Source organism: Scophthalmus maximus, chromosome 1, assembly GCF_022379125.1.
Source record: "Scophthalmus maximus strain ysfricsl-2021 chromosome 1, ASM2237912v1, whole genome shotgun sequence".
NCBI lineage: Eukaryota > Metazoa > Chordata > Actinopteri > Pleuronectiformes > Scophthalmidae > Scophthalmus > Scophthalmus maximus.
This window is the reverse complement of record NC_061515.1, coordinates 5,686,483-5,714,476: the sequence shown is the minus strand read 5'-3', so window position 1 is coordinate 5,714,476 and position 27,994 is coordinate 5,686,483. Positions and strand designations below refer to the sequence as shown.

Sequence of the window (27,994 nt, the reverse complement as noted above, 5' to 3'; positions counted from 1 at the left end):
CTCCTCTCTCTCACTCAGTCACGGCCCTCGACACTGGACGAGCGCAGCTCAGCATCCTCCGACTCAGCATCCTCCGACTCAGCCTCTCCCGGTCCGCACCGACAACCGCAGGTGAGAATGAAACTAGACGGATTCTCTCCGTTAATTCAAATGTGTTCATGTTTTTTTTTTTCAACATGGCAGAGACAAAAAACTTGCACGTTTCCTCTGTAAAGTTGAGCGGAAGAATCATAAAGTTGGGAATTTATCATCTATCATCACGTTCTCTTTACGTCACTAGTTTGTAGCTCACAAAAGTGGGAATGAAAAAAAACGAAATACTTTCCAAAAGGAGCTAAATATTCTCCGTTCACTGTTCAATTTTTCCCCTCCATTCGTTTATATTTCTTGTTTCTGAGGAGGAGGAGGAGGAGAGCTGGCTTTCACACACATTACAATACCGCACCACAACCAGCCGGTCAAATAATGAATGAGAGACAATGACCAGCCGCTAAAAGGAATTAAATTAGCATCAGCAGAATGACTATTTACACCACCGCTGGATTTAAACAAGCACGATGCAAATTGGGCCGTTGCACTGAGCTACTGTGATAATCCCACGCAGACGTAAATACTGAATGGAGGAGTTTGATTTCCCGAGGCTGCACCGTGTGTCCGTCATGCGACGATGAGTGTGATCATGGTGTTCAGGAGGAAACTCTGGACTCTGACTCACGGGAGGAATATGATCCAGGCCACTGAGAGCGCGCACGTTTACCGCCTTTCATTCTGCGTGTATTCTCGGGCGGATGTCGTTCAAATCCGCTCCAAACGAATGAGGGAAATTCCTCATGAGCAAATTCTTGTCCGAGCTGAGATCAAAAAGGAGATGGAGAGTCAACCGAGCAAAAGTTGCACGAAAATGACTTGAGTCAAGATGAAAGACATCACTGCTGCGATGGAAACACACACACAGAGAGAGAAAGAGAGGATGGGAAATGTTGGAGATGAGAAGCTCCACAGCGACTCGTGTTGTTGATTCTACCGAAGGGGCTGAACGTTCTGGCACAGAGCACAAATCTTCCCAAGCGATGAACGCTGAACGCTGCTACAACTCAATACTTTACTGATGCCGAGGACATTGCATATCTCCGTCACGCTGGCGCGGAGCTGCTCCTTTCGAAGAAAAAAGAAAAATGACGGATAATGTTGATTATCCATGTAGATTTTCTTTTAAAGATTTGTTTGAGTGAGTGCAGAAAAAAAAGGGGAGAAATTAATAATTCAAGTATTCTCTCAGCGCGGTCTTGTTAATATTAACTCTCTCTTGTTTAAAACCAAAAGAAAAAAGAAACCAGCACACGGAGCAAAAAGAAGAATTAGAGCTAATTGGTGTGTTTCCTTTGGGATTTTGCAAACGCTGACAGGGTGTGTGTGTGTGTGTGTGTGTGTGTGTGTGTGCGTGCGTGTGTGTGTGTGTGTGTGTGTCTGTACGTGTGTGTGTGTGTGTGTGTGTGTGTGTGTGTGTGTGTGTGTGTGTGTCTGTGCGTGTGTGTGTGTGTGTGTGTGTGTGTGTCTGTGCGTGTGTGTGTGTGTGTGTGTGTCTGTACGTGTGTGTGTGTGTGTGTGTGTGTGTGTGTGTGTGTGTCTGTGCGTGTGTGTGTGTGTGTGTGTGTGTCTGTGCGTGTGTGTGTGTGTGTGTGTGTGTGTTTGTGTGTGTGTGTCTGCGCGTGTGCGTGTGTGTGTGTGTGAGAGAGAATGACAGAATGATGTTTGCCTGAGGTTACATTAGTGGATAAATCTCTCCCTCCACTTCTCTGCTTCAATACACGTGAAATTATTTATGTCTACCCCCATTACCTTTTTTTTTTTTGCCCCCCCCTCAAAAGAAAACATTCAACAAACCACAGGGAGACAAGTTAAATGGCCACATAGGGCGGAGGCGACTTCTTTTCTGGCGATGATGTGTCTCGTCTCCTCTTCTCCCCCCGCCTCAGTCATGAATGTAGGTATCTGTGTGTGTGTTCTCCTGGCTGCTCTGTCCGGCGGTTCCCTGAGTCTGCCCACGCAAGCCACCGTGAGATGCACACAACACACACATGCGCATACAACATATTACTGTACACAATGAATTACGGCAGCTTGACTGGTTTTTGTTGTTGTTGATGCTCTCCAGCCACAGGGAGCCGAGGGCGAGGCTCTCCTGGCCGACAGTCTCCCCCCGCCCTCGCCCGGCCGCGCGCGCCAGGCCCGCTCGGCTCCTGCGGCCCCCCCGGGGCAGCTGGCCCACTACAACCAGCCCCAGGAGGATCCTCGGAACAGCCTGAGCCGGCTCCTGGCCAGACTCCTCTCCAGGAAAGGTGAGCGGCGAGAGATGGACGGACAGAGGAGCTGGAGCGAGCGTCTCAGTTTATCTTCTCTAATCCCTCGTCTCTCATGCTGTGCCCGAGTCTCACCATCTGGCATTTCCCTCTCTCTCTCTCTCTCCTCCCTTCGTCTTCCCGTACCTTTGTCCTTGTTCCCCTCCCTCCTCCACTATGCTGTCCTCCGTCACCCACCCTGTCACCGTGTATCTCTGCGTCTTATTCAAGTCAACACTGCGTGACGGTGTCACTCGTCTGAACCTCGACCGGTTCAGAGGTTAAACGTCACTGTCGTAGAGTCGGTGTCGGTCGGACGTGCACCGCGGCCACGTTTCGGCCACGCAGCACGACGTCTCCCTGCCCTCGTCACATCAGTGTCTCTGTCTCGTGCAGGCTCTCCCCCCCAGACCAGATCCTCCCTCAGCAGCAGAGCCAGCGGCCTGGCCCCCGGCCACCGGATAAAGGACAGAGATTATCTCGGCTGGATGGACTTTGGAAGACGCAGTGCAGAGGAGTATGAATACCCCTCCTAGAGGCATGGCTTGTTTTCACCAAAACCCCCGCGTTACAACCCCCCCCCCACAAACAGCCAATAAAAGCTCACAGAAACACTGAGCCCTTTTCACACTGCAGTCACTGTAACCCCGGGGGGCTGCGTCGACCGGACCCCAGCAGGAGTTTACCATCAAACCACAACAGAGAGATAGAAAAGTAATTTCCCAGAGGGGCATATCCTGCAATCTGTGAATCCTAAACATCTGCCTTGAATTTAACTTTGCAAAGTCTAAATATTCCGTATTTCTGTTTTTGTCAAGAAATCCTACACGAAAAGACGAAGCCCAACAGTGTGTTGGTCCATTTCTAAGTGCTGACTCCTCCAGCCCGTCTGTGGCACTCAGCCCCAAGACCATTTCATAGGTAGCATTATTCAACAATTAATAAAAAAGTGAATTCTTATGGGACTATTTTCCGCAGGGGATTAATACACATTGGGTGCGCTAGTGAGCATTTACAGCAGCAGGACGGTATATGTATTGAAAATAGAAATAAAATAAACTACAACAGCCATGAAGGGACTTTTCACTGAGAGCAAGAGAGTGTGGCTCATTTTTAAATGGAGCTCTAATCGCAGACAAATACAGCATGATCATTATTTGGCAACACAGAAAAATGCTTGTTGATGAAATCAATGGATCACTGGGTTTAGTCTTTTCCCGAGGGAGAACAAATATTTACCAGGTCAGAATATGACCAGATTTCACCAAAAGGCAACTAAGCAAATAGTAGTAATTAATACTTATTTTAATCAATCATATATTTTAAACCTTACTTAAAGTAAAATAACTGATTATCAAGTAATGAATGTGCAGGGACCTTGATCCTTTAAATATAAATTGCAGCCACAATCGATAAATGTATGTTCCGTCTTAGAAATTGAAGCCTCTCAAAGTGTTGAATGTTAAACATTGGAGTCTCAGTGTGCAGTCAGCTGAACCCTGGGCAAAAAAATGTGCAGTGTGAAAAGCACAATATGTCTACGAATTAAAGCACACGGTGTTCACTACATGAGGCGCTTGGGACTCTCCCTATCATTTCACACTGGACTTTGCTGGCACGCACATTCAAAATCAGCACTACGAGTACTGTAGATGTCGGTTTCTTTTTGAAAGATCATTGTGTGTGTGTGCGCCCCGTCACGGGGGTTGAGTCTGTAGTCTCTACGAACTTTCAGATTCAGTACAATTCCGAATAAAGCTCCGCTCTCCGACGGCAGCAAGAGACGCACTTGTCGTGCGGAGGGCCCAGTTGGTGGGCTGATCCCAAGCGTCTCATGTAGTCACTGCCTGTGTGGACGGAGCAGAATCAGAAGCCGAGCGATACTGGCTGTCAATCTGCTGCATGGGTGTGTGTGTGTGTGTGTGTGTGTGTGTGTGTGTGTCCCTGCACAGGAGCATTCGGTGTAATTCACCATTGGAGCTGAGATTCCACAGATACTGTTATCATAGATTAGGATTTCCCAGGATAAGCACTCCTTTCCTGAACATGGCATGCACACACCTAGGTGTAATCCTGTCCACGAAACACATCTTAAATGTCCCTCAGTTCTAACCTACAAAAGATTAATATTGGTCCTCATCAGTGAGAATATGTGCACTCAGCTCATCCTGATGCTCTCCAGTCGCTGACCTGACCCACGCGGCTATGATGACAATGTGACATCTGTCTTGTCCCGGGACAAGAAAGATGTCTTAACATCCCTTACATGCCTTAACATCTCACAGTGGACTTCAACTATGATAACAGATTGTCACATATTGCTTCATGCCAATGGGTGAATTAAATCCAATGCTTTTATGCGGGGAGCAAACACCCTAGATGGTGGACATGGAGTGAAGGTCAAGCGTTCTCTGCCACATCATCAACCCAAATGCAACCATTTGTAAATGACAAAATGAAATGAAATCCAGCCTTTAGTTTGGAAATATAAACTGTCGCCTCCAGAAAAAAAAAAGTTGATCATGTATCAATTTGTCTGTAAAATGGATATGAAGCAATATAAATGTACATGTATATGATTTTGGATGAAAACAACGAGAGGATAAAGTCCTTTCTGTTTGGGTTTATTTATTCGAGGTGAAGCAAAGTTTTAATTTATTAAGCTGATAATAAATAAAATATTACGTTGATTTATGAATGCTAAACTTCCTTCACACGAGCTTCCTGCTTGACACGGTCCACACAGGCCTGCATGCTGCACACATATAACACACATATTTCAGGTTTCTTCTCACCTCACAAACATACAAACGTCGAGGTATATATATCATACAAATATGATCAGTATTAGGAGATTAGGCTACCTGTTTTCTCAAGCTCCATTACCGCGAACAGACACACTTAGGGATGTGGGGAAGACAGCAGGGGAATGACTTGCGGCACAATTCAGCACTGAGCTCCCTCTGTTACCGTCCAAACCAACTAACTAACAAATCAACTTTTAATCTAGACTCAATGACCTTGAAGAAAAAAAATTGCAAGAACTACCTCCTCTTGGCTTCCGGAGATGCCGAGGCCACGGGACACGGTCAAGGTCGTCTCTTTCTCAAATCTGTCCTACAAAAAAACAAAACTGTTAATATGTTGTCTTCCTCCAAACACACACAATAGTCTGTTCTACTGTGTGTTACTGAAGATCTTACACAAGTGGGTCATAATTACACGGCTGCAGTTACAGCAAACGGAGAGAAGCTGCACAACGTCACTTTGCTCTAGTTTCAGGTGAGTCGGTCCACACACAGACAGAGCATCAGGCAGAGGCACCAGAAACTAAAATAATACTTCACATGAAGACAATACTCCCTAAATATGATGCAACACTTTGATGCTGGGTAGTGAACACGTCAGACAAATCAAGAATATAATACAGAGCAGAAAGGAAAGTTTACTCTAGTCTTTGTTGGTTAGCTAAGACCAATAAATGAAATCACTTCTTTGTTTCTACTGATAACATTGAAATGTTTACCAATCCCGAAATTATATCCCATAGCGTCTTCATTGCACTATCAGTATACCTGCCTCTTTACTGCACCCATGTGGAGAAAATCACACACACGTGCAATTAAACGAAATAAAAAAATAGTGTGCAAAGAAACAAAGGACTATGTCACAATGTACAGCTATAGAAGTCAAGCATATTTAATTGAGTACAATCTGATTGCCCTGTATTAACAACAAACAAACAAAATCATTTTAAAAATCAACAGGTATGTTTTGATGAATCTGTTTATTTCTTCATTTCAAATACATTGTCCTCTTCATCTTCATCATCAACTCTCTTCTAGTCGTGTAACAAATGAAAAGTGACCTGCACACATTCTCACTTTAAGAAACTCAGAAATGAGCCATTTAAAGTAGCCGTACCTCCATGTGCCAGACATACTGACAAATTATATTACCAACATTAAACATGTAAAAAAAAAAAAAGAAAAGACATAAAAAAATCATATCAGCTCTATAAAGTGGTATAATGTAACAGAGTTTAAAACTGAGAACGCTGCTAATTCCTAATCGCCGTTCACCTGAAACCAATAAGCCATAGTGTTAGAAAGTGCTAGAATCCACGGGTCCCTGTTTGTACAACATCAGAGCAAAGAAAAACAGATTTTTACCAGCTTTTGTTTTCATCATCACATTACGTAAAACATCTGTCTTCCTGTCACATTTACATGAAACCAAAGATCGACGGCTAAAATCAGCTTTTTCTTGTCAGTTATCCGAGGGCAAAAGAAAAAAAGGTCAATGTTCTCCCGAAGAGACGTGACTTTGTGAGGGAGTTTTGCTGAGGTTCGCCCGTCAGGGACTACTGCACGTGACAGAGCTTAAAAGTGCAAACAGAAACTTTGAAGCTGGACAAACACACGATCATACTTTAAGACAAAAGTGTTAGGAATACAGAAACGTATTGGCTTCACCTGATTCTCTATTGGATATTTCACCGAATAACTCCATAATGGATCAGTCTGCGTCCCTCTCTCCATATACCGTAAGAGACAACCATGTACAGACATCCTACATAATACAACACTCACATATTTACATGACGTTAAAATTGTACAAGCTCAACCGCTCAATTCAATCAAGTGCATTGAAAATTAAAGAGAAAATCATTTAGAACACCTGCATAGTGCTATTATAATATATGATATCAACAGACATTTGGCATAAACTGTTGTCAGCGTGGCTCCGCAGGTCTGTTCTGCCTAGTAACACTGGTACGTCTTAACTGGCTGGTTCATGAGTGGATGTAAACGTGAAAAGAGAATAAGAACAAAGACGTTGCTTCGTTAAAATGACTAATTCGTAAACTGATGATTCAGATGAAACAGACTGTGGTCTGGGTGGAGCGGACCGCAGAGATGATCAGTTGTGGTGGTGGCAGTGATTTGCAAAACAGTTAATCTGTGGCTTAGAAAATGGAGCGGAGCTTTGTGTTTAATCAATGACGACATTCTTTCATTCATCCGGTTCTGAGCCTCACAGTTACCACGTCAGCTGAGGCTCCCATAGAAGGAGGAACAGTGACTCTCAGTCGATGACCACGTATCCACCCTGCTTTCTTTTAATTACAAACCTCCACCAACATCTATGAATCACAGAGAATATTTCTGCTGTCGTTTTTTGTGCATTTAGCATTTCATTTTTTTAATTATATGTATTTTTTTGTTTTACTCATCCTAAACTAATCTAAAATGTATATTTTATTATATAATTGGTTTTTAATGGAAGACAAATCAGAGCAAACTGAAGGACATCAGATTGATAAGACGGAGGGTCTTTCAAACGCGTGCGCACACGCGGACACACACGCACACACACAGGCAGTCATGTGAAATATTTATGTTGTGTTCCTTAAAACATGCATTTCTCTTCATCACTTGCACATAATATCTGAAGAAACTATACGTATTCTAAAACAATGTATCAGTAAAGTACAACTTTTTTTTTTAACCTTTTGCATTAGATAAACCTTGAAGTACTATATAATTTCTATTTGATGAGAGGGACAGAGTGTATCTATGGTACTGTCACACTGACTGAACGGACGACGTCAATGTGTGAAGAGCAGCACAATCTTTGGTCACTAGTGTATAGTATATAGTTAAGTACCGTTAACAAGTGCCAAAAGAAGCTAATCAAAGCTGCTAATGGCTCAATATAAGTGCATGTGTGTGTATGATATAATATGCGTGTTCATTGGTAGGGTTTTGCAACACTGAGGAGTGTGACTGTTTGGCCTCTGGCCCAAAATATTTTCCTGTTTTGGTTTGAATGAATGTTACAGTTGCGTAAATGGTGGGATCTGCATGTTTTTGTAAACACAGTGCCAAATCATGTATTTTATGAAGTGGTGACCTTACACCCCACTAAAAGTAATTTGTACTTGTATATATGTAGGTCTGTGTGTGTGTGAGTGTGTATCTCTCAGTGGAAGTGTCCCATGGCCTCAGCAGCCTTCACCCTCACCACTGGATCTGGATCTTGGAGCAACATTACTAAACCTGTGAATGAACACATGACAGATCAGGACATCTAAAAACCAGAGGAGAGTAACAATCAGATGTGAGAAAAATGAAGAAACTGCATCACCTTTAGAGATGGTTCCCATGTTGAGGTGGGAGAGAAGATCCTCTGGAAGATTCCCCAGCAGAAACCCTGATAACGCACACACACACATTTATTTCTGTACTGTAGTTAAGGTTGACCTGTGTGTTGCCGTAGGTTCTGGTTCATGGTTGTGTCCAAAATGACGCAGCTGTTAAGTTATTTTTCACATTTAAAATGTTCTGACTAAATCTGTAGAACATGATGTTAAATATAAGTTGGTGTTGCCGTCATACCTATGAACATGGCAGCTCCTGCTCTGACCTCAGGCCAGTTGCTCTTGAAGAACTGGATGACTGATATGTGGTAGAAGTTCAGCATGCCTGGAAAGTCCTGGATCTACAAACCACAACACGTGCAATGAACATCAAACAAGCACAAGGATCTTCCCTTCAGTAGCTGACGAGATCAACATCTGATCTGAGTTTGCTGACAATTGGTGCAAACGATACTAAAATCAACTTTGTATTGCGCCATGTCTACACAGTGGGTGACCTACAACTCACACACGAACACCAGCTGCAGTTCTGATTTTTATAAGAAGGTGCACACACTCAGCCATGAGGGGATGCTTGTGTTTATGGCTGGCTGTGTGTGTGTGTGTGTGTGTGTGTGTGTGTGTGTGTGTGTGTGTGTGTGTGTGTGTGTGTGTGGGGGGGGGGGGTCTCACCAGGTACTTGGTGAGGTCATTAATGAACTCTCCATAGTGCAGGCTCTTGTCATCATGGAGGTGGTTCTGAAACATGGTGGTGATCTGTTCTGATCCCACCACAGGGGCACACACACGCATCGCAAACTTGCACGCCTGAACACACCCCCGAAAAAAAAAAATCCATATTTGTAAGAAACAATGAAGTAGTAAATCTTCAAACTGTGAAAAATATTTCTGGTGATATTGTGCTTTTATTGTGTGCGAATGCAAAGTTCCTACACCTTGACGACATGTGGGTTGGGGTCAACCAGGTGTAAAAGCAGGCTGACCAGAACATTGTGGATCTGGTCTTTAAACACTTGCTCTCCTGAGCCAAACTTGGACAGGTTCCCCATCAGGTAGATGGAAGCACACCGGATCTCGTCATTCTCCTAGATGAGAACAAGGGATGCTCAGTCAGTGATGTTCAAGAAAATCAGGTTCATCTCCTTTAAAGGTTGAAAACACTCAGACACTAAAATCTGTATTGTTGTATTTTTAGTCTAAACAACTACAGCACTGTAAAATGAAATCTAATATCTATGATTATTCTGAGAATTGCTGTAATAAACGGTATCCTGTAACCTGTAAGAGAAAGAAAAAATAAACTTACACTTTCCAAGAACGGTTTAATCTTCATGAAGATATAAACCACCATTAAGTGGACGTTCTTCTTGTCCAGGTAGAGGAGAACTTTGGACAGGCCTGACATGGCCTCAAGAGTAATTAGCTTACCTGCAGGAGGAGCAAAGGACAGGAAATAAAAGAAAGACGCATTTCTATTGATGAAATCCAATCCAGACCAATGATAATTAACGTGATGAATGTCGTGAATTCAAGAGAAACCCGACTCAAACCAGCTCACTGTGGGAGGAAAGGAATTTGCTGCCAACTTACCTGGATCATCTTTCTCTTCCATGCCTGAACTCATGGCTGCAAGCAGCTCCTTGGCATATTTATTCACCTGGTGGGGGGAGGGAGGCAAGAGGAAGAACTCAGTGTGTGACCCAACAGCTGCAGTCAGATGTGTATTTATTAACACACAAAAGAATGTGCACTTCCGTGTATGTGTGTTTGTTGTACTTTTTCAGGTGATCCCTGAGCTATGTTGCCCAGCCCTCGCACGGCTAACATGCGGACGGTGCAATTGGGATCTGATATTCTCTCCATCATGTTGTTCATTAAGACGTCTATCAACATCAGCTCCGTCACCACGTGATGGTTCAACAGCTGGAATCGGAATGTGACAGAGAAAGAGAAAAAGACATCACGTTATTTCATATTTCTGTTCGTGTGTTGGCTTTTTTTCCAGACACAATAAAAGTGGACACACAACAAAGTCATTAGTAATGTAGATGTTGTTGTAACAGGTGGAGGGATGTATTGTTCATTTGAATCATATTGTTCTCCTCACACAGAACAATGATATATTAAACATGGTTTATCACCTCAGAGAAGAAAGCAGTGACGGTGATTCTCTGGCATTCATAGATGTTGTTGAGGGACGGACACAGACACTCCACAATGGCAGGCAACCTGGGACCAGCATGTTTAGCCATCGCCCTATAGAAAAGACGAACACACTCAGATTTGCACACTCACCGTACAGTATACATTAAGTGGTATAAATATTTCTAACATAACAGGAGAGGAATTATATCTAAAAGCTCAAAACATATGGACAGTGTTTGGGTATTTATTTATTTTGTTAAGGGGAATTAGACATTGTTGGTCCAATTATAAATATACTGAGCATCATACATCTAGTTTCTCATTACCTTTAACTAACCCTGATCTTAAGTCACTTATTTACTTCAGTAATGACGAGCATTTTATCTTTAATTGTGTGAAATTTCAACAAAAAAAATTTGGAATGTGAGTGTGGCTCTTCTACCTTGCTAGCAGTGTAACACCAGTAACGTGTGTATTCGGTTCCCTTATTGCGTCCCAGGCGTTATCCTCATCCAGTCTTTTCATTACCTCATCTAACTGGCCACGTGCTAACAAGATTCTCAGGGCATCAGCTGCGACCCTGGAACCCCGCCAAAAAAGAAGAAGATCAGACCAATCAATTACCCCGACACCCAAGATTAGACATTTACAAAAGTTATGTGTGCAAGAACCTCATCTGTATTTTATTAGATATAAAAAGACAAAGATGCCCCACCCTGCTACGTGGATGGAGGCAATGTATTTATTGTTGTGGTCCTTTGGCGCAGACACTCCAACACTTGCTCCTATTCTGACAGTTAGGCAGGAGAAGAGCTGAGGAAACAGAGCGACTGCCGGCTCCTGAGTCTGGCCGTTTAACAACAGCTCTTTGAGACCGCACGTCATCTGAAAACCAAAAAAAGCACACAGACGCACATGCACATGTCAACGGGAGCATTATCCTCTTCTGCCTTTTGTGTCCGGTATATAGCAGCTGCTGCCCAGTGCAGGAACCAGCTGAAGAGTTCTGTGCATCATTTAAAAGGTGGCTGTAGCCAACTTTTGTTTTTAGAAGGAAACTTAACACATTATGCCAGATGTCTACCTTTATGGTCACCTGTGACTTTACATTTGCTTTTTTTTATGGTTTACATATTCATTTCTATCAGAGGGGATGTCTGTCTCTATTCTGTCTGAACATCAGTGTAGTCGGTGAGAGTCTGTGACTTACAGCCAGCGGCTGATTTGTGGCCACCTTTGTTGTCCCTCCTCTCATCACGTACTCCTTCTTGTCTACGTAGGGAGCCATGATGACGAGCTTCTCCATCACCATCTCTATGATCTGATTGGCTACGATGGGATCTGCTCCCAAGGCCATCCACATCTCACTGGTCCAGCTGGACAGAAAGACAAAAACGTAAATATACAAATATTGATAAAAACAATTTTCTTAGAAACTCGTGGCTGATGTTAGATTTTGGAAATTATTTGTCCTCTAAAAAACGGGATCTCACAAATTACAATTAGGTGATCGGATTTACTTTTTTAATTTGTATAATTCTATGTGTTTAGATGTTTTGTGAATAGATATATATAAAGACATAATATACCTGTCATATGGAAGAGGTTGGTTAACTAGTGTGTTGAAAACCGTCTGTAGATGCTGAGAAGCCAGGATTAGTACCGTCTGTCCCACTGCCACTCTCACCTGAACACAAGGACAAAAATTAATTCATTCTTAATTCATTAGTTCTTCCAGTGGTAAAAAAAATAAACCACATACAAGCTGATAATTATTGTAAAATAAGCCCCAAGAGTCCAAGACTCCCTATCATGTTCATAGGCCATCAGAACGGATTGTATGTAACAAGGTGCCAGAATAATAATTATATATTGAATATATATATTAATACTAATGCTTAGAAACTGCTCCGACCTGCTCCTCTGTGATGCTCTGCAGACGCACATGTAGCACCTCCAGCATCTCTGGTACCTGACATAAGACACAGAAACAAAACAACATCTGTGTGTGGTAAACCAGTACAGGCGTGCTTACTAAATTTTAGTGTGTGTGGGTGTGTGTGTGTGTGTGTGTGTGTGTGTGTGTGTTTGATTGTGTGTGTGTGTGTGTGTTACCAGCTCTTGCAGTCCGCCTCCTCTGCTCTTCAGCAGCGTGTTCAGGATGACAGACGAAGCTCTGCAGCAGTTTGTCTGACTGTCGGCCAACCCTTCAAACAACATGAACACCAACGTCGTCATCTGCTGCTGAGGCAGACGTTTACTCATCACCTGACACACACACACACACACACACACACACACACACACACACACACACACACACACACACACACACACACACACACACACACACACACACACACACACACACACACACACACACACACACACACACACACACACACACAGGGAAAGAGGCTGTTACTTTGCCAAATATGACACAAATATTATTATCATACAGAGGCACAACAACAGAAAACTATGGAAAAGGTTTGTCGTTGCTGGGTGAACGGCTTCATGGCACAATAAGGATTGTTAAGGATTTAACAATAGTAAAATTAAAAAGTTCAGATTGAGCAGGTGCACGTTGTACCTTGGTGAGGTCGGAGCAGGTCTTATAGAGAACTGAGTGATCAGGGTTTTCTAGTCGGTCTCTTAGGGGCAACAGACTGTCCACAGCTTCATCCTTATAATCCAGTGAGAAACCTTCACAATAACAAACAAGGGACATCCATCAAAAATAAAATCAAGTTAAAACAGCAAGCCTTACTAAAAATATACATTGTATCTCTGAGTTTAGGTTAGGGCTCGAATATAAAGGCTTGATGAAAAGATCTTTTATATGATTAGAATTTTGATGCACAATGGCCCTTTCATAAATCATAGTTCAAGTTTAATATTAGTAGATTTTAAGTCTTGAGTGAAAAATGTATTTCATTAGTGAAATTACTTTACTTGATTAGGCCTAAATCATCAAGTCACTAACACAATGAAGTACCTTCATATCGCAGCTGTATATAAAGCAGTGTGTATATAGAGTTAATAGCAGCAGTGCGCACAGCAGGCTGAGGGTCAGAGCAGCGCGGAGACAGTCGACCCAGCAGAGCTCCAAGGTTGTGGAAGGAAACCATGTTCTGGACAAAGAAAAAGAAGAAAGGAAAGGCACAAAATGTCAGTGTTTACATCAAGTGAAGGACTGTTCTGGCTCGTAAAAAATACATATGACAACAAGCTACTTTGGATCATTATCCACTGGCAAATCCTGCGTGTGTGTGTGTATGTGTGTGTGTGTGTGTGTGTGCACCTTGACAGTCAGGTTATCCAGGTAGTAAGCCAGTAAATGAGCAGTAGCTGTGACGGCTCTCTCTCTCTCGTGGTCATGTCCAGAGGTCAGCCATGATTCAATGTGCTGCACAGGACAATAATACACAACATGTGTCAGACAACACTCAGACAAGAATTCCTTATTGATGTACGGAAGTACATAAAGTCAAGAGAGCGCAAAGTATGAGATTTAGTTGCTGCTAGGTTTTTTTCTTTCTCAGACAGCATATTAAACAAAACATTTCAGAAAAGATGGATGGTTTATCAAGTTCTTGGCTGACTCACAAGCAATACTACTCAATGTCCTTTTAAATTTTTTCTAAATAAAATTATGGTAGAATGGTAAACAACCGAATAATAAAATAATACAAATACTAATGGCATTAAATTGAAAAGGAGAGGAGCCAGTTCGTCTGAAACACCAGCCCTCACCTTGAAGACATTCTGCAGGCCATCGGGTGTGGGCTCCTTGGCCAGTACACTCTTCAGCAGCTCCTGCAGTGCAGCCAATGTGTCTTTGTGTAATGCCTGTCGAGATTTACCAGATTTACATGTTAGTCTGAAAACACAATAGTGTCTAAGTAAGGAGGAATGTGAGTCATGTCCTGCTCAACTCAACAATACCATATTTGTGTTATTTGTGTAAAAATCCTGCTAATCTGATGATGATGGTTAGTGGTTGAATAAGTGTAAAAATTTGTGGTTGCACAAAACAATGTACAGCATATTTGTGTGGTAATACCAGTACAGTATGTGTGTGTTTCTTTCTTTCACCTTTCTCTTCTTGGGGTCCAGTATCTCCTCTTCTTTAGTTTTCTCAGGAGTGTGTGTCTCAGGTGGCAGAGAAAACACACTGTTCACACAAACCTTTAGTAAGTCAAAGCTCTCGTTCTCACTCAGTACAGGGTCCAATGGTCTGACGGACGAATGGTCAAAGATAAAACACTGGAATATAGGGAGCAAGAATATGATAGACTTTTAGTGAATGATTTGAAGGTTGGGATTTAAGTTTTAACAATGTGAGGCAAACTTTATTCATTAAAAACTACCACTAATTCCAGGGAGAGGCCAATGTCATTACTAAACAGAACTGTCAGTATCACACATAGCAAGCCTGGGTTCATAAATAGTTAATTTTTGTAAACACTGAGCGAAAAAGTTTGCGATAATTCAATGAATCTGTAAATTGTAGCCTTCAGTTTACACAAAGGGTTGCTTCATAAGTGTAAAGGATACATTAAGTTGGCACACGTGGTCATCACAAGATGGCGTACTGGAGTCCGCAAAGAATCGGCTGGCTCTGCCTTGATAAAATCCTGACCAGTAGAGAGTGACACTTAAATTCTGTTGCAATTACTGTAAATCTAAATCAGTCTTGCCTTAATATATCTTCATACTGACCAGCATAACACCAATGAGCTCCTGTTTGCGAGAGAAGATGTAGCCTTGTTTCTTCACACACTCACTGATAGCTTTGGCTATGAGGCCAACACTCTGAATCAAACTCAGTTTCATAGTCAGGTCCTGAAAAAGAGCAACACACAAGGAAAAAGACAGAGATAAAAGATGCACAAAGGAAGGAACAACACAGATAAAAAGATTTGGGTCAAGAGGAAAAGTAGGCTAAACATAAATAAAATTGGATAATTGCATTTTCCAATTTATCAGGAATGCAAAAAAACAAGGCACAGTGCAGCTCCTCAACCAGATGCAACTCAACTATTAGCTTAGCAAAAGCAAAAACAGTAAAGAATCATTCCAGAAATACAAAAATCAATCAATCCACTCAGTCAGTCAATCAAATCAATCCAACTGTGATTTTGCAGATTGATCCTCCATGCCTATGGATGGAGAGAAGTTAGAAACAGAGTTGTGTGTTTAGAGGAGATTGGTTCAACACCAAAACCATCGGCAGGCTCGAGTCTAAGAGGTGACAAGAGGAGCTTGAGGCCCAGAGACATGAGAGACACTCAGTCCACTCATACCGAGGAGGAGTTGTTGGCAAGCAATTTAAGAAACAAACCAACAGAAAGAAAGAATGACGAGAATCCGAGTGTGCAAATCACATGAACCGGGAGATTATCAGGTCATAAAGTTAGAAAGACAATCAGAAACTTGTCCATATGAGATTTGGTTCAGGATTTTTTTTTGGGTGAGATGTACAAGCTCGATCACTTTCAAAAATGCAAATTTGTTAACACAATCTAGTAGCCATGTTTCTGTTTTTGACATTAGTAGGTTATAGTGATAAACCACCTGAAATCTAGCAATTTGATTGGTCAAGAGTTTTCAATTCAAGCTGATCATTGCTTTCAATCCTACATCTGACAAGTGTTTAATACTCAACATATCTCTGGAGGTGTATCACTTCAAAGCTACATTTCACAGAGGAAGAGTATTTTCACATCGTCCAATGGACACAACTAAAGTAAATTTGCAACGTTAGTAGTTTTCAGTGTTTTTTACTTGATATTGTTCCTAGCTGTTCCTAGCTGATTTGTGCACAGAAGATCTTAAGCACATTTAACCATGATTGCAGTCAGTCTACTTGGTATTAACTGTACATGCTTTACATGTTTGAGAAGTAAAATTAATTTCTCAAACTGGCCCATCAACATGTGCTTCTCCACCATAATGATCTAAAATCTTGTGCTGAAATGTAACTGATGCAGCCAAGGAGAAGCTTAAATAAAAATAGTTTTATCGTCTTAATTGTTCACTCAAAGACATTCAGTAAAGATTTTAGTGCCGATATCACCACAAATGTGCAGAACAGACTGGCAATTTCAAATTAGCATAAAGAGAGAAAAGAGCTGAAGTTAATTAGCAAATGTCAAAAGATTGAGATAGATAGCCTGAGTATTCCTGTGATGATACCTTTGTCTCTACTTTTATCCCCAGAACCTGTATGAAATAGAGGTGATAAGAGTCATGAGCTCATATACAAATACAGCGGTTATCTGAAAGTAAGTTTTCACATCCAGTTTGCTTCTGACTCAATCACAAATGTTTCATGGATTATTAAACTTCTTGCAAGAATCTGTAAAAAAAATTTTTTATTGAGAATCCTTCTTGTGTTAGACATAAATGGATGATGGGGGTTTGACATGGTCGGAAAAATCACAATGTTTGTAATGCAACATGTAAATCTATATACTGACAATAGTCGCACAATATAGAAAGTAACCTAAAATATAAAAACTAAAAGGATATAACTTTTGACTCCTTGGTTATCCCTGCCAAGTTTACGTTACCTTGGTATTGAAGTGTTTGCTGATGCAGCGGAGGATGTCTTGATCAATGCGGTTGAGTATCTTTTCTGGAGGTGCATTCAGGGCCACTTGACCGTAGCATAGGATTAATGTGCTTTTCACCTTCTCCACCTCGACGTCATTACGCTCCTGTGGAAAAGGAAGGGAAGGAGAGAGGAAAGCAGACGAGTGCCACTCTTTTAACATTAAAGTTAAGACAAACAAATCTAAAGAATCAAACAAACTTTAAGATCCCTTCGTACTTTGAGCAGGTTGAAAATGCTTGGTGACTTCTTGAAGGCGTCCGATTTGCCAAACTCATCCAGCTTAGCCAGAGTTCCCTCTAGGTGGCTGTTAGCACACAGACCAATGCCAATTGCAACTCCCTGATGGAGAGAGAAGACAGAGACAATATGTTAGACGTCAGCCCTTAAAGTAATTTACACTATGTTTTCTGGTTATTCCAACACCACGAAGGTACCTCTCTCTCGACGGCGTCACTGTGTCGTGCTGTGAGGAGAACTTCCTGCAGTTGTTTCTTAACCACCTCCTTATTGAAACACTGTTGGAGAGTCACTCCTATACACTGATAGAGGAAGCTCTACAAGAGACAGTAAAAGGACAACTTTAAAGGCTGTTATAGAACATAATACTGTCATATATACTTTGCTATGGTAGTCTATCTATAGTCCCTTTGATGGGCTTAGGATAAGTTGTCAGAAAATGACTTTTGATAGGAATCAATACTGTGAATCAAACTTCATCATGATTCTCTTTTTAAACATTGTTCCAAGATATTGTAAAACCAACAGCTCTCTGTGTTTCACCTTTTGTATAGTAAGAGAGAAACTTGTGGTGGTTGGATCAGGGAGAGGTCATGATCTAAATTGAATCTATTTAATACCACAAGACAGATGTTTGTAACTACACTACATCAGTAGCCAGTCCGTTCTTGATTCGTGGGGGAAATGAAGCTGTTGAAAACACATACCTTCTCCTCTAGGGCGTTGTTGTACGTGGAGAGATACCTTGTTGCCTCAGCTGCCAACTGACACACCCACTTGTCATCATCAATAGTAGCCAGGGTTTTGGACAAGAACTGGAGACAATTTCAGATGAGGAAAGATTTAAATAGAAAGAGACAAAAAAAAAAAAAAAAGCTAATTGTGGTTATAAGCATCGTTATTCTACTTCCACTGATTATGGACAATTATTCTGTTTATGAGTTGTCAGTTGTATTTTGGGGGTAAAAGTAGAATGTGTAGCTTTCTATTTTCACATGTTGCTTATATTCAGATGCAAAACACTGACACATCATGATGTGAATGAGAAAATATTCCCATATAGAAAAGCACCTTCAGCAGCTTCTCATTCCAGTACTTCTTATCCAGGCTCTGTGCTGTTGACTCTGAAAACAACAGCACACAGATTCAGTTTACTATACTATTGAGGAGCAAGCAATTACAGAAAACATTGCGTCCACAGCTCCATACCCTCGAGTATACTCAGCAGAGGAGGGATCTCATTGTCCCAGAGAAGCTCTGTATTGTGGTGAATGTTGATGCTGAGGATTTGAAGGAGAGCGAGAGACGGAGCTCCGTGACCTCTGCTGCTGAACGGGAATGCTGCATTCACCTAGAACCACCGACAAGAGCCAGAACACAACATACACGTCGATAAACAGACTTCCATTAGGGCATGGTATAGATTAGTACAAGCTTTTTATTTTCATATCTCACTTTGACTCAGCTTGTTTTATTTACAAACATAATTTTACTTCTTGTTATTTCAGCAAAATAACAACTGATGCTGAAAATGTTACGATGATAAATTTACAAGACATTATCAGAGATTGAAAACTGAAAAATTTAAAAGGAAAATGAGACTTGACAACCGATATGGATTACTGGGCAATTAATTCATTACAATTAATAACACTCTATTACTATAGCATCTGACTGGACTGGATGTTTAATGAGCCATTATTCTAAATCAGTTTACAAACATAAGAAGTTATCAGACATCACTGTGGTGTCACAGTTTGATTCACTTACCAGCAGTCTGATCATTAGTGTTTGGCGAGAGGGCAGATTGACTGGAGGGGAGAGATAAGACACATGTATCTTGGAATAGATCACACAGAGCAGACTTATTCTGTTTGTCAAAATGAATTTGTAATACTGCATTTTGTATGGGCGCCACTTCCTCTTTGTGGCTAATGTAGAACTAATATGTAACACATTAGATGATTTTTTTACTGACATGTAACCTCGTCGGTAAATATACTCCTCCTACCTTCCTGTGTAAAGTTGATGTTAAAGCTCGGCTCCTGGTTGCTTTTCTTCTTGTTGCCCAGCACTACCAGACTCTTACACAGAGGAGTGGTGGCATTGCTGAACTGTGAAGGGGTCAGATAGTACAGCAGCTTGGGCCACAGCACCTACGAACAACAAAAACACATGTGATTAGTATCACAGCAATGCTCATCCATTGTCCAAGTACAATGAACAACAATTGCGATAAAGTAACAGAAATCTAACCCGTGTAACTTTTTTTTTTTATTTCAAGCTTCATACAGGAACATGGAATGGCAGCAAAACTAAAATCTGCAACAACATCAGCAGTTAACTGATTTTGCCAACATAGACGAAATCGGACAGATGGGTAGACGGGGAGATTGCGTATGTACATCAGCTAGACGTCCAACGGTGGTGGTCAGGAGATGAAGGGTGCTGTCACACATCGCCCTCAGGGCCTCATTTGTCACCTCTTCTGGATCTGACTGCCTCTCGCCTCGCTGGAGAAACACATAAATATTCTATTTTACATATCTTCAGCTCTACCTCTGCAATGCAGAAGTCATATGAGCAATTAAATATATATGCGCTGTATGCAGGTACACTTTTTTAGATGTTTATAAGTGCATACAGTAATTGTTTTCTTTTACTTTTGTGCTTTATTGGCTATTTAAACAAAATATTAAAAAAATTACTTTCTTTGCAAACAATAACATACTGTACAATGACTAGGCCACTTCAACAAAAATCAGATTTTCATCTTGGGAAAAGTTGAGGATCAAACAGACAGAAGTCACCTGGTTTGTGTCATGTAGGGCACAGTGTTGTACTATGAATCGAACCAACAACTCTCCTCCCTCCAACTCTAGATAACCATGATGAGCCATCGCACTGATCACCTGGACCACACGCTTCTTCACCTGGGAAACACAGCAACAGAATCAGAGCTTGAGCCATGACAAAGTCGTGTTGTTTCTGAGTTAACAACCTCTACAGGAAAACCTGACATTTACGTAATAAAACAATATATCTCAGCTTAATTCAAGAGTTACATACAGACCGAAAAAAAAATCCTGATGTTCTCTGTGTGTGTGAACACAGGTCTTACCTTATTGCTGTGGTCAGCCATTGGTTGTCTGATGCTGGCGAGAATGAGCAGCTTCTTACTCTCCATTGTAGAAGCTGCGACACAAACATGAACACTTTAAGACACAACCACACATACAGTACACAGATAACAAAATATAGGTCAATCAAATTAATGAAATCTGCGTTGAGTGTGCTCAAATATAAAATAATACCCTGACACATCCCAGGGTTCACTGAATTACTAATTCATTTTAAGTGTTCTTCTAATGCCAAATCAATCAACACTGGTGTGTGTGTGTATTAAGAGATAAGCAGATCTAGGGAGACAGTCTGTGTGTGTGTGTGTGTGTGTGTGTGTCTTGCTTTCCTCACTGGAGGAGTTGATGAGGTGGCGAAGCACAGCCAGGGAGCCCATCCTGCTGCGCTCATTACTGTTCTCCAACTTCTGAAGCACAAACATAACCAGTCGGTCTGGGAAGGAGTTAGCTAGAAGAAGAGGAAGTTGTTTTTTTTAGTTTTTAGAGTTGTAACAGAAATACAAAAAAAAATGACAAAGCACAGGAAAGAGAAGAGAAGACAAGAGAGGGAGAGAGAAGTAGACCAAACGTCACAGTTAACATGATTATCTTGTGGTGACTAAAATGAATGGATGATCTCATTACCACGCTTGTGACTCAATAGAACTAAAGCAGATAGAGAAGCCTGATGCTGCTGGACAACATTCAGCTGCTACCATACATTTAACTTGGTCACCACAGACCTCGTCACATCACTGTCTAAGAAATAAGCACAGACAGTCAATGATCAGCAGACAGATAGAAGCACCGACTGTGGGGCTTTAAATACCAAGCAGGCTGAAGCAGCGCAGGACCTCGTTGTGGTTCTTGACAGTCGGGGGGTTATTGTAATCCGTGGGGGCAGACACCTGGTGTAGACAAAAGAAAGGGTTAAGAGTGTTTTCTCCAGCTGTCAAGTGTTGTAAAATACAAGTTCTGGTGAGGCAACTTTTTATAGATTCAGGTCACACAGGAGAAGTTTAAAGTTTGACCACAGTCTCCTGTTGGGGGCAATAGTCCAAGTGAGTAATAAGAACCGATAACTAAGAAGTCAGCATTTTAAATTCCACAAACAACACAAATGAACATACGTAAATTTAAGCCACACACGTTCAGTTGATTGTCAAGACATTAAGGTATATGACGATCAAGATCATGATAGGATCAGTTGTGAAAATGTAATGTAGCTGTAACTTTCTAGTAAAATATACTCTCGCCACCACCAGGCCATCCGCATGATACACGCCCACACACATCAGTGGCAGAGTCATTGTGGTAAAATGTTGCAGCAGTCAAGACATCAGGCCACATGTCAGCTGATTGACTCACAAGGTTTTGAAAACATCTGGCTATACACTGACAGATTTGTAGTTTTCATATGGATGAACTCCCTGCAAGCCAGTCATGTGATAGAAAGTGCTACACAGACCGCGGGGAACCAGTTATTGTCGGGTGTCAGACCGAGACAGATCCAGGAACAGCGATTATGTAGTGGTGTTGAAAGTCTTTTATGCTTGTGGGTTTGCTCAAGGTCTGTCACTGGGCACACCCAGTGCTTTTTTTCCCCCAACAAGTTCTGACTTGAAAACAAAGCCACAAAAGTAACAGCAAAAATCTCTCCTGCTAAAACAATCGCCGATAACTTGATGGAACTTCTTGGCTTATGTTATGGATTGTTTATGAGTGTGTGTGAATTACTACAGTTACAAAAAAAACACGTCTTTATTCCAAATGTCAGTGGTTCAGCATTTCTTATTTGAAAACAAACTAGTATGTAAAAATAAGGTTTTTCTATTTGGGCCATTCCCCCCTTTTTGGAGATAAATTGTGGGTTATCATGAAGCCGAAAAGAGGTAATCCAAGAAATATCTTTATTATCTACCAGTTTACTGACAATTAAAAAAAATGTTTTATGTACATTCCATAGAGCTTCAGGTCATTAAGACATGGATTGGATGCACTGCATCTGTTTATCTCTGCTAATATAGGAGGAGTGAAATAGCTACAAGCATGCTCTCTACTCAGTTCCACATTTCACGCATCAACGATTCCTTGTACCTGGTTCACCCAAGGTCAATTTTAGTCAAGTATACCTGTTGATGCAGTGCAAGGAATAGACTGTCGAGTTGGGTCTCCAGCACCCTGCTACCCATGTTGACAGAAGCATCAAGCACTTGGCACAGACTCTGTGAAATAATAAGAAAAAACAAAACAATACTCACCATCTGAAAATGCTAATTTAATTGTGTGATTTTGCAAATCTTTTTCTTAACAACAAGCACTGCTGAGGCACATCATACTATGAGATGCTTATTCTGTAAATCATTTACAACTACTACTGTAAATGTTATGGTTACCTGGAGATACAATTATCAATTTCCATGTTACAAAAGACAACATACCTTGCTAATAATGTAGTGCTCATTGTTTTTCTTGTAAAGCGACAGGACGGCAGGAATGAGTTTGGGGATTTGCTCCTCCAGTTTATCGCTGGCCATCAGATGGCACATGGAGCCAACTGCCTCGGCCACTGTTAGCCTCAACTATAACACACGCACAAAAAAGTTAGGACAACTTCAGTCATTATTTAACATCTGCCAGTTGATTTGGTGGCCCCAATCATCACAGATCCATATTTTCCTTTCAGGTGCCAGAATGGACAACAGAATAATAAAAGCAAAAAATACAGAAAATGTGAGAATATCTTTCATTTGTGTCCCAGAGTATGTTCTTTTCACAAAGCTCTTTGTTTGTATATTCAGTGGCTTTTTGAGCCAAGTTGTGAATATTGTTTCAACACTAATAGGTGTCCTGCCTTCTGTAATGCAGCACAAAGGCATAATGATTAAATTGGTAACTAGACTTGGTAAAGACTCAAACACCCAACAAGGTTTTGTGTGGTTACTACACTACCAAGTTCCGATTTGTCTAAAAGTATCTAAACAGAGGAAATTAACAATGTCATCTTTTGTTGTGATTCAGCAAAGCAGTTAAAAAAAAAAAAGCCAGCTGCCATCTTCATCTTTGTATCCAAAAGTCAAAAAGCCAAGCTTTAGATGGTCTAAGCCTTCTTCCGTACTACACTACTTTCTTCCAAATATATTCGGTCACCATTTGGGCTGTGCAGTTCCTTGATCAACACCAAACATTCAGAAAAAACTCTATGGACCTCACCTTAGACTCCCTGCTTTGTAACCAATTATTGAAGAGGATTTCAAAAGCAGCATAGATTTCACTGGAGAATGTGTCTTTCCTGACTGTGGGATCTGGAGCCTTGTCCAGGTTGGCCAGGTACTCCAAGATACTGTCGCTGAAATGACACAGGGCTGGGGGGGGGAATTAAAACAAAACAGGAAAACAGGAAATTAGTTAAAGCAAAAAACAACTGGTTAATTAAACCTTGACAAAAAAGTACATCAGGTAGTTCTTACCAGAAGAGAAGACCCACTTCATGTTGTCCTGTTTGGCCATGCTCAGCATGGGAAGCATGGTGCCAAGAATAGCATTCAGGAAGGGTACCATGCCATAAACTAGAGAACGTGGAGAAGAGCACAGCAATATTACAGCACTTTATTACTTACAAATTTCTTCTGTAATTAAGGGAGACTGTACTAAAGTTAAGAAAAAGCTTGGTCGAAAACTTTTGTAGTTTTCAGTGAAATCTATACTGGCACATTCGAAATTTAAATCATTTTTAAACCTATTTTGGAACAAACCAAAATTAATTCAATGCAACTCTGTAATGGTCAATACAGTACAATGTGCATCTACTAAAACTGGCTTTAGTTTGTACTTCCCCTAAAGTTTCACACTATGAAACAGACAAGCAGGTAAGGCTAATGCAAAGGTCAGCTGCTCACAGAAGGACAAGTTCCTTTTGGTGATTTGTTTTATCTCCTGATCTGGATCACAGTCATTTTATGCTGGGCATATAATTTAGTATCTGCTCATATTGTCCAGATTCGATATTATATTAGTACAAACGTGCTCCTTTGACACCCTGAGCACGGAAATTCAGGCTTTAAATAACCAATAATCATCAATTAAAAGAGTATAGATAGTATAGTATATATGTGCAAATATAAATGCTAATTTTCTCTTACCATTTGACTCTGAGAGGTTGGCTAATGTTTGGACCACAAAGAAGTGAGGCAGGACCCCCGGCTGAAACTTGTTTAATATCTCCTCCATGATGTCATTGATGTGCTTGTTACCCACAGCAACCAAAATATTGCTGGCTGCCTGCTGCCAGTCAGGGATGACCTCCTGAGAAAAGAGTAAGGGATACCATTTAGCATCTACAATCAAAAGAAATGTAAAACATGAAAAAACTTAATTAACATGATATACTTTACCTTTGATCGTGTCATCTCATCTGAGGCCAGAGCGATGATTCTTTTTATGCTGGGGGAAGTGATCTCTTCTATCTTGCAGCTGGCAATAAGCTCGATAGTCCGAAGAATCACAACTCTGTGGCTCACGACCAGCTAGAAGAGGAGATGGTGACAAAGAGGAAAAGAGAGGACAGTGAGCACAGGAGTAACATTCAAAACAATATAAAACAAAATGGAATACTAATTAACTGCACTTCATATTTTCATCTCCATCAAAAAGAATAATATATTTAATTATTCAATTTTAGCATTTGGCTTTTCTTACATTTAGACATATATTATGCCACAAAAGATTAAACATCATCTGTAATGTGTGACTGATGTGTCACTGATGTTTCCCAAGACATTTCCTCAGCTTATTGATGCCATCATCTGCTAATCACATGACCGAGAGCTGTGACAGCAGGATAAGACGCAACGGAATCACAAATATAAACACCAGCTGATTCAGAGCTCTGTGTGAAATTTCTGAAGAGGAAATGTGCAATATTGAAACAAAAAAAGGGGTTATTTTCCATTTAAACATCCCTTCTATAGGCTATTGCAGGTCATCTTGTACATGTGCATGACCTCCGGTAGGAATGTCTTGACTTACACCCCGGTACCGTCTGTAACAGGCTGACAAACACAATGCTAGCGTCTCTAAGATGCCTTTCAAGTGTGACTGGGGTCAACAGATTAGCAGAGAGACTATTGTTAGCTGCGATTCCTGGAGTCAAAATAAAAAGGCACAGACATTTCCATCATATAGCTTTTCTGTGTTTTACTAACTTAATGTTGGAGGTTAAAAAAAACCCAATGTTTTCCCCCTTGTCAGGAATCAGAAGCATGGAGGACTCTCCCCTGCAGCTTCCACTGTGATCGTGTACGGTATGATCAGATGTTGCAGCCACAGCAGTTGATCAAAATGGTAACTGTGGAATGTTTTGTGCTTGTTTAAAAACGCACACGCGGTCATGCTTATCTGGCTTTCTGACGAGGGCTACAGGAGCTATTTGCTTTCTTCTTGGTAAATGTGCGGTAGGACTACCGATAACAGCAACAGCTCCATGTGGCCAATCTGTGGCAGTGTGTTTACATACTGGAGGGGTATTCTGGGGCGTTTTACCTTTGGGTGTTTCAGGAGATAGTCCTGACACATGGCTAACACTCGGTCTGGCTGCTGTTTCCCCAGCGTTAACATGGACTTTCTGACCTGCTCCTGGACCGCAGAGTCTTTGTCATTGGCTGCATCTAGTAGAGCCAGGGTCACTTCTGTAAAGGGGAAAACAAAAAAGCTTAACAAGGTACAGAGAAAATTGAGTTGACGCCAATGTCTAGATGCATATGCATGGCCTAGTCTTCGGTGCTTTGTCAAAGGCAGAGAGGAAAGCAAATTGGCAGAGAAGAGAGGAGAAGAGCTGCTCACGTTCCACATCTGTCTCATCCATGGTGGACAGCGGGGCCGGCTCCCCGGAGCCTGTGGCCGACGACGGAGCGTTCCTCCTGGGGAACAGGTGAGCAGGGGTCAGCCTGGAGCTCCAGAGCAAAGAAGGATGTGTCAAATAATATAGTGATCCACAGACCGCCACTTGTAATACTGATCTGATACGTCACAGTATTGAGACACAGAAGGCTACTTGGTGGATATACCATTGAACTTGAAAAATAATAATAATAATAATAATAATAAGTCATATTTTTTTCTCTCGAGCCAGGAGCAAATTGTGTTACACTGCATAAATAAATATGATTCAAATAACTGACTGACAGTTGAATCACAGCTGACTCTGACCTCTGTGACAGCTTCACTGAAGCAAACATTACAGCAACAACAGCATCGCCTTCAAGGAAAAATTAAAAAAAATAAAAATCCATCATTTCACCCATCATGTCGTCTGGTGACGCCACTTTATTTACAACCATCTACTCAGACGGATATGAAGCAGCTCAGTCTGCTGTAATGTTTAATGTCGAGGGAGGTAGACCGCGTCATCGAGGACAAACACGCCCACCCCCGTCACGTTAGCTAACGATAACACTTTATGTTATAATATTTACCTTTAACCTGCTCGCGTGCTGCTGCTGCTGCAGCGAGCTAACAGTGACATTAGCATGCTAAGCTAGCAGCCGCTGCTAAGGAAGAGCCGCTAGCGACCTCGCGCCACACGTGAACCGGGGGGGGGGGGGGGGTAGAGACAACGGCCGCCGCTAATTCTAGAAGCTAACTCACCGACCGCCGATGTGACCGTCCCGCCAGGCGACAACGCTGCTTCTTATCTCGGCTTAGACAGCGGACTTGTCCCCCCCCCCTCCCACTGTCAGAGGCTCAGTCCGGGCTGATGCTGTGTGTGGGTCCAGACTGACTGCAGGTGTAAACACGCCTGGTCATGTGCTCGTAGTCAGCTGGAACGTATCAGGCAGGGGGCGGGGCCAGATCTATAGAGCTGTAGACATAGATCTACCTCTGACCGAGGAGGACCACTGCTACTGCAACTGTCCGTCTCTGAATGACTTCTTTATGGGGATTATTATACAGGACTCAACTCCATAATCAAATGAATGTCTTGTGTCTTGCATTTGTGTGTGTGTGTGTGTGTGTGTGTGTGTGTGTGTGTGTGTGTGTGTGTGTCTTATCTGCACGTCTCTGTTGCCCCACAGTTGTATCCAGGCTGCAGTCTGTATGTTGACATCTTCATTTTAATTTTTTTATACAGATATGTGACCTGAAAACCTTATTATTGTGTTTAATTGTATTAAATATGTTGATTTTAATTGCTGCTTCTGAAAGGTGCTATATGAATAAAATTATTATTATTATTATTATTATTATTATTATTATTATTATGTTAAAACACAAGGAAAGGTGCTGCTGATTTCAAAATCTCATGAGTACAAGTACAGAAGTAAGGAGTAGGACTACTTTATCAACAGGATAAATTGTCTTTTTTTAACTA

At 41.5% G+C, this 27,994-nt stretch overlaps 2 protein-coding genes across 8 annotated transcripts; one reads left to right on the top strand and one right to left on the bottom strand.

The window, feature by feature from the left end:
• Positions 1-24: 24 nt before the first annotated feature.
• Positions 25-5,029, top strand: LOC118303827 (cholecystokinin-like). Its single transcript, XM_035629613.2, has 4 exons — positions 25-111; positions 1,977-2,056; positions 2,156-2,339; positions 2,736-5,029. The coding sequence occupies exons 2-4, from the start codon at positions 1,979-1,981 to the stop codon at positions 2,873-2,875; spliced, it is 402 nt and encodes a 133-aa protein (XP_035485506.2). The 5' UTR covers positions 25-111; positions 1,977-1,978; the 3' UTR covers positions 2,876-5,029.
• A 1,078-nt stretch (positions 5,030-6,107) lies between these two features.
• Positions 6,108-27,429, bottom strand: mroh1 (maestro heat-like repeat family member 1). 7 transcript variants are annotated; one of them, XM_035629608.2, is made up of 45 exons: positions 27,271-27,429; positions 26,467-26,576; positions 26,167-26,312; positions 25,020-25,151; positions 24,768-24,930; positions 24,096-24,194; positions 23,839-23,990; positions 23,067-23,207; positions 22,758-22,850; positions 21,455-21,533; positions 20,981-21,094; positions 20,628-20,701; positions 20,317-20,439; positions 19,912-20,019; positions 19,485-19,662; positions 19,277-19,317; positions 18,716-18,857; positions 18,578-18,630; positions 18,214-18,321; positions 17,704-17,823; positions 17,486-17,608; positions 17,226-17,372; positions 16,849-16,875; positions 15,373-15,495; positions 15,208-15,287; positions 14,746-14,887; positions 14,404-14,499; positions 13,952-14,056; positions 13,646-13,781; positions 13,241-13,353; positions 12,763-12,915; positions 12,563-12,619; positions 12,237-12,334; positions 11,858-12,023; positions 11,363-11,532; positions 11,090-11,227; positions 10,644-10,758; positions 10,279-10,425; positions 10,093-10,159; positions 9,809-9,930; positions 9,438-9,587; positions 9,175-9,309; positions 8,741-8,843; positions 8,490-8,555; positions 6,108-8,401 (listed from the first exon to the last, which is right to left on the bottom strand). In XM_035629608.2, exons 2-45 carry the CDS (start codon positions 26,486-26,488, stop codon positions 8,325-8,327), a joined length of 4,944 nt encoding a protein of 1,647 aa, XP_035485501.2. In that variant the 5' UTR covers positions 26,489-26,576; positions 27,271-27,429; the 3' UTR covers positions 6,108-8,324. The 7 variants fall into 7 exon arrangements, with proteins under 7 accessions (XP_035485501.2, XP_035485505.2, XP_035485502.2 ...); XM_035629612.2 differs by having other exon boundaries at positions 26,467-26,543; positions 27,271-27,425; XM_035629609.2 differs by having other exon boundaries at positions 26,467-26,570; positions 27,271-27,423.
• Between the last annotated feature and the right edge of the window lie 565 nt (positions 27,430-27,994).